Genomic DNA, 6838 nt, shown 5'->3' with positions numbered 1-6838 from the left:
CTTGAACTTGGGACCCTTCAGCTTCCCTTCTGGTCCCTCAAGGCTCACATCCGGAGCTTCAATGTCAACCTTGGGCCCAGCAATGTCAATGTCAGTCTTGGGCAGGTTTACATCCGCATCTGGGCCCTCACCTTTGAAACTGGGCATGCTGAATTTAGGCATTTTCATCTTGGGCATTTTGAGACTCCAGTCTCCACCCTGTACTTCTACATCTGGTGCTTTAATGTCTACCTTGGGGCCTTTGATGTCCATGTCTGGAACTTTCATTTCACCTTCTATTTTGGGTGCAGACATATCTACATTTCCTTTCATTTTGGGTCCTTTAAGGTTGAGGTCAACATCTGGCAGAGTCATCTTAGGAGCCTTGAAGTGCATCTCAGGCATCTTAAACTTGGGGCCTTTCAACTTCCCTTCAGGTCCTTCAAGGCTCAGATCTGGGGCACTAATATCCACCTTGGGTGCAGAAATGTCCACATCAGCCTTGGGCAGGCTCACATCCAATTCTGAGCCCTCTCCTTTGAGGCTGGGCATGGTAAATTTAGGCATTTTCATCTTGGGCATCTTTAGGTTCCAATCAGGACCCTGAACTTCAACATCTGGGGCACTGATGTCTACTCTTGGCCCTTTCAGGTCACCTTCCAGCTTTGGCACTGTAACATCATATTCTCCTTTTACTTTGGGACCTTTCATATGCAAATCCACATCAGGCATGGAGATCTTTGGGGCTTTAATATTCATCTCAGGCATCTTAAACTTGGGTCCCTTCAGCTTTCCTTCAGGTCCTTCCATATTCACATCTGGAACTTCAATATCCACTTTGGGTCCAGAGACATTAATGTCAGCCTTGGGCAGGTTCACATCCACTTCTGGGCCCTCTCCTTTAAAGCCAGGCATGCTGAACTTGGGCATTTTCATTTTGGGCATCTTTAGGTGCCAGTCGGGGCCATGAACATCCACATCAGGGGCATCGATGTCCACTTTGGCACTTTTAAGTTCAACATCAGGAACTTTAATCTCACCTTCAACCTTTGGCACAGTGACATCGTATTCTCCTTTTACTTTAGGGCCTTTCAAATGTAAGTCCACATCTGGCATGGAGATTTTGGGGGCTTTGATATTCATCTCAGGCATCTTAAACTTAGGTCCTTTCAATTTTCCTTCTGGTCCCTCAATTCTCACATCTGGGGCACTAAAATCTACCTTGGGCCTGGAAATGTCCACATCAGGCTTGGGCAGGTTCACATCCACCTCTGGGCCCTCTGCTTTGAACCCTGGCACACTGAATTTGGGCATTTTCATCTTGGGCATCTTCAGATGCCAGTCTGGGCCGTGAACATCCACATCTGGGGCATTAATGTCCACCTGAGGGCCTTTCAGCTCTCCTTCAAGTTTTGGTACTGTCACATCATACTCTCCTTTTACCTTTGGAACTTTAACATTCAGATCTACATCAGGCATGGAGATCTTCGGTGTCTTGACATTCACTTCAGGCAACTTAATATCAGGACCTTTAAGTTTGCCCTCCAGGCCTCCTATGTTGACATTTGGGGCTTCCATGCTGACCTTGGGCCCTGAAATACTGACATCTCCTTTGGGCAGATTCATATCTACATCTGGGCCTTCCCCTTTGACTCCTGGAGTGCTGAACTTGGGCATTTTCATCTTGGGCATTTTCAGGTTCCATTCTTGGCCATGAACTTCCACATCTGGGGCACTGACATCCACTTTGGGGCCTTTGACATCAACTTCAGGGACTTTGACTTTCCCTTCTACTTTTGGGAGTGTGACATCTACACCTCCTTTCACTTTAGGTGCAGCCACATTTAAGTCTACATCTGCCATAGAAATACTGCAGGTTCCTATTTTCCCAGAAGGACCACTCAGCTTGGGGCCTGCCAGGGTCCCCTCTAGGCTGGGTGTCTCTATGTCCACTTTGGATCCTTTAACTGCCACTTGAGGGCCTTTAACATCACCTTGCATCCCCGGAGCAGAAACTTTAATATCTCCTTTCAGTTTGGAGGACCCAAGGCTCAGATCCACATCCTGCATGGAGATTTTAGGTTTTGGAATAATCATTTCAGGACTTTTGACTTTAGTACCCTTCATCTTCCCTTCCAGCCCCCCAGTAGTAACCTCGGGCAAGCTGATGTCCCCAGAGATCCCAGGAAGAGTCACTTCACCTGTGGGCAGTGTCACATCAATGCCGGCTCCCTCTCCCTTAGAACCCGATACAGAGAATTTCGGGACTTTCATCTTGGGCATATTTAGTTTGCCCCCAGGCCCATGAATATCAACGTCAGGGACTCGACCTTCCACACTGGGGCCAGTGATGCTGCCCTTGATTTGAGGAGCAGAGATGTCCACCCCCACACTCCCCTGTGGCTTGGCACCTTTCAGGCCTAGGTCTCCCTTAAGTGATGGCCCAGTGATCTGAGGACCCTTCAGCTTCCCCTTAAGGCCCTCAATATTGGCGGAAGGAGCACTGACTTCCAGCCGAGGGGTCTTGATGTTCCCGCCAATGGTCATGCCTGGCTTGCTGCCCTTGTGCCCCACAGAGAATTCAGGTGCAAACACATTCAACCCTGCCTCTGGTGCCTGGCGCCCAGGCCCTGTTGAGACACCAAATTTTGGCGCCATCATGGTGGGTATTTTAATTTTCCCATTATTGTCACTCTCAAGAGATGAGCCTTGCAACTCTACGGCCCCACCCCCAAGAGAAGACGAAATGTCCCCTCCTGGAACCTGGACCCCACCTTTGCCACCCAAGTCCCAGCCCTTTGCATTGACATTGACACCCGGGCTTCCCACCTTTATCCCAGGCATGGTGATCTGGAGCTTCGAGTGGCCAGCACCTTGGAGCTCTGGTCCTGGAACAGAAACGGACCCTGCTCGGATGTCCACAGCAGAGCCTGTGGTTGGAGACAATGCCCCCGAGCCCGAGGGTAGTCTGATCACGGTCTTCCCAGGCTGAGTCTCCACATCCACAGTGGAGATTTCAGTCAGTTCATGCCGTGGAATCTTGATCTTGAACTCTGGGCTGCTGATGTCAATGTCTTTGGCTCCTTCCCGGCCTGTCACATCCACAGTGTAGGCCGTGACCCTTCTAGTCACCGTGATGGTACGGCTCTGGGTCTCCCCAAGGTCCCCTTCCACTCCATCCTCCGACTTCAGCCGAGGCTTGATCTTCGTGGCATAGATACGCTGGTACTCCTCATCATCCCCGCTCTGCGGAAAGACATGCCCGGCAGAGGTTGCAGCAATCTGCCTGAGTTACAGACGCCTGGCCACAGCCCAGCCGACAACATGGTTGCCTATTTCCCAAAGAAGCTGGGACCATCACAGAGGTCCACAGAGCCTCCTGGGGCAGAGCACAGGGGGGCTGACAAAAAGGGGGCTGACAAGTCATATCACAGGAGGAAAACAGAAATCATCTGGGGAAACTCTGGTAAGCAAAATCATGGGGAGGGAGAGGTGTAGACTCCTGGGCTACGTGGTCTAGGAGAAAGATTTACAATCAAGTCTAGACTCAAATCTGCCTGTCAAGTACCGGGACACCTCTGGGCAACCAGCTTTGTGCTGACTTGACCCGAAGGCTCTTGGCTCTCAACTCCCTGGTGTGTTTGTTTAATGGGGAGGGGAATCCTCCCAAGGACCCCTGGAAAGTATTTGTTGAGACTGGTTGTGCTTGGGTGAACACTTCCACTTGGAGGACCCATTAATTGTTACATAAACAAGCCATCAGAAGGAGGAGGGGAACGTCCCTCAGGCACTTTGCTGCCCAGCCTGTGACTCACAGATGAGTCCAGGCCTCTGGGAGTAGAAACATGGGCTGTGAGGCAGAGCTGGGCACCTGTGAAATCATTTCAAAGATTCTGACAAAGCAGCCGACCTTCCTCCTGGCGTCTAGGACCCGACAGCAGGAGTCGGTTCCCACGCGGTGGTACTCAGAAGGGACTGACAGAGGAGTTTCCGGGGCTGCGTCAGCCACGTGCCACACGTGGCTAAGAACCAACAGGCTGGCTCAACAGAGAGACAGAGGGGGTGAAATTAGGAGAAAGAATGACAAGAGAGGTCCAGTAGACAGACAGAATGCTCAGGAAGTGGGGCCAGCAGGGCGACGTGACCAGGGGGAGCTCTGGGCGCAGACAGGCCAGCAAGGCACTCACCAGAACCACTTCGGAGCTGTGGGAGCTAAAGACTTCGTGGGTCCAGGTCTGGCCAGGCTCAGGGGAGCGGTCCCCCTTGCGGTGCAGCTTCAGACCCACGGTGTGGTGCCCCATGGTGCTCAGCAGCTGGGTCACCTCGCCCGACTGCAGGTTGTCAAAGTAGATGGTGGCACCCACAATCTGGTCCCCTGAGCAGGGAGGAGCAAGAAGCGGGTCTCAGGGAAAAACAACCAACCACCGTGTGCTCGGCACACGACCTGGCTTGCACTGCATGCATGACGTGACCACCCTGCAACGCCTTGTACAGATGAAAAAAACTGATTTACCCAAATTGGCAAGAGCTTGTGAGTGGGAGTCAGAACTGAGGATTATGTCTTCACCATCCCATGGGGCCGTCTACCCTGAGGACCGTGAGCAAGTGACAGAAAAGGGAAGGCAGGGCCTCGGTACTGACCATCCTGATGGCACTGGAACCAGGCCCTCCACAGCCACGTGCCCACTTCTGTCTGCCCCCTGCCCATCCTTCCACCCTCACCCACCCCAACCTATAGCGAGGTGACTCACCCTCCTTGACCACCCCAGTGCGGGCCGCAGGGGAATTCTGCACCACCTCCTGCACAAAGACGCCGTCGTCCCTCTGGGCAATGGTCAGCCCGTGGGAGCCACTGCCCTGCCAGTTGGGCAGCAGCAGCTCCCGGGTCGTCTCCTCCTCCTTCTCCATCTGGGATGAGGGAAGAGAATGAGCTCAGGACAGTGGGGCACAAGGCACAGCGATGAGAGTGTGAGAAAGCCAGGGACCTCAGGTGCCGTGAACTCCGGGGGCGTGGAACACTGTCCCCAACGTGCCTGCGGTGCTTCAAGGGGCAGGAGAGGAGACAGGAAGCGGACAGTGGATACAAGCGGCTTCTGAGGCCACCAGCCCCGCACATCCCTTCTACCCAAGCCCTGCCTCCAGATGCCACCTGGGGTTCTCCACCCTCGCCATCCCAGCACCTCCACCTCTCTCATCACCCTCCCCTCCTACTGACCTTCAGCAGGACTCTGTTCAGGAGCGAATGCCTTGCCAGGAGCCCGCCCCTCGTTCCTGTCTTCTTCTCAGTCTCTCTCGCAGGGAATCTCGGTCACACAGCCTAGGGAGAAGTTCACAATGATGTCCACACTCCACAACTGCTTGCTCGAACCCCAACCAGCAGCCACGCAAAGGATGGCTGGATGGTCTGTTCTCCAGGCCTGACCCCCCACTACTGTCCTCAATTCCATTCATACACGACTCTCCAGCCTGGGAGCATTGCAAAGGGAGTTTAGAGGCCAGACTCGGAGTCAAATCCTGGCTCTGCACCCTTCCAGTTGTGTGACCCTGGATAAGTCATTTAACTTCTCATCTGTGAAAACGGAGATGATAAAGGAATTCCACGAGGACTGAAGAAGAGAGAGAGCACATGTGAAAACCTCTGGTGCACAGGAGCCTCTCAACATACATTTTCATTAGGATCCTTATACCAGCTTCAGGAGGGAGATGTTACTGTTCCCATTTTACGGATGGAGAGATGGAGATTCAGAGGCCAATTTGCCCTGGGTCCATAATAAGAGAGCAATGCCTGGGCTCAGACCCGTGTCTGTACCTCTTTCCCCTATGATCTGTCAGGTCTGCAGCTTTAACCATGTGAGACTCCTCAGAGGACAAGCTCCTCAGTGCCGCCAGCACTGGGGGCAACTGGGAGGCCTGAAAGCAGGAATGGTGATAAATAGTGACTGTGGGTCACCCAGTCCTCAGGACCAGGGAGACCCTGGCCAGTTGGGAGCTCCACCAGCCCTGCCACAGGCAGCAGCTGAACAAAGGGAGCCCAAGCCCCACCCTCCCCAACCCCCCCAAGGCACTGGCCCCAGCCCAAGAGGCTGGAGTCCAGCTGAGCTGCCTCAGGGACGTGGTGAGTCAGGGCCCATCTGGCTGCCCTTGCTGGGCCCTGAGCCAGGCCCCCATAGGTGCGGGCACTTAGGAGCAAAGACACCCCTCTGGCCACAGGAGGGGCTGTAAGCAAGAGAGCAGCCCCAGGAAGACAGCGGGCAGAACTCAGGATAGATACAGCCACGGCCTACAGCCACCCACACAAAATGGCGGCCACAGAGTCATCCAAAAGCATGTCTGTGGATCTGGTGGGGGACGCTATAAATCATGGAGCACCTCGCCCAGGGCCCCACCCTAAAGCAGTTTACATCCAGAAATTAGTCAACCAGTCAAACACATGCATATGATCACCTCCTGCGTGTCCCACATTGTACTGGACCCTGCAGAGCAAACTAGTGAGGGACAGACACAGTTCAGCCCAGTGCCGAATTATACACCGCCTGAGATTGTTGCCTAACTTGACTCATGCATCCTCCAAACATTTATTGAATGCACTCCATGTGCCAGATATGGAGATTTAAAGGACTCAGTTCCTGTCCCAGATATAAATTATGAGCAAGGTGCTCTGGGTGTGGCCAATTTAGCCTCAGAATGTTCCAGAACGTTTGGGAGACCTTTGGAGGGAATTAAATATAAATGGTGTCTTGAAGGTGCTAGTTTGCCTCTAAGGACCGGATTGTGTCGCTTGGAAACTTATGGACACTTAGCAGTTCCAATGTGGAGCAGAACACACCAGTGAAGACAGCCACATGGACACCGCCCCCCC

At 53.2% G+C, this 6838-nt stretch overlaps 1 protein-coding gene across 4 annotated transcripts in view; it reads right to left on the bottom strand.

Annotated features, from left to right (window-relative positions):
• The window catches only part of AHNAK (AHNAK nucleoprotein), a 109075-nt gene that overhangs the window by 94054 nt on the left and 8183 nt on the right, over positions 1 to 6838 (bottom strand). For all 4 annotated transcript variants that reach the window (XM_019645364.1, XM_019645362.1, XM_019645365.1 and 1 more), the window contains exons 2-4: positions 5195 to 5296; positions 4731 to 4887; positions 4167 to 4354 (exon numbers count right to left, since the gene is read on the bottom strand). In XM_019645364.1, coding sequence (XP_019500909.1) covers positions 4167 to 4354; positions 4731 to 4887 — 345 coding nt within the window. In that variant the 5' untranslated portion in view covers positions 5195 to 5296. The remainder of the gene's footprint in view (positions 1 to 4166; positions 4355 to 4730; positions 4888 to 5194; positions 5297 to 6838) is intronic.

This window comes from Hipposideros armiger, unplaced genomic scaffold (assembly GCF_001890085.2).
Source record: "Hipposideros armiger isolate ML-2016 unplaced genomic scaffold, ASM189008v1 scaffold_93, whole genome shotgun sequence".
Lineage (NCBI taxonomy): Eukaryota > Metazoa > Chordata > Mammalia > Chiroptera > Hipposideridae > Hipposideros > Hipposideros armiger.
The sequence above is the reverse complement of the archived record's forward strand: the minus strand, read 5'-3'. Positions and strand labels throughout refer to the sequence as shown.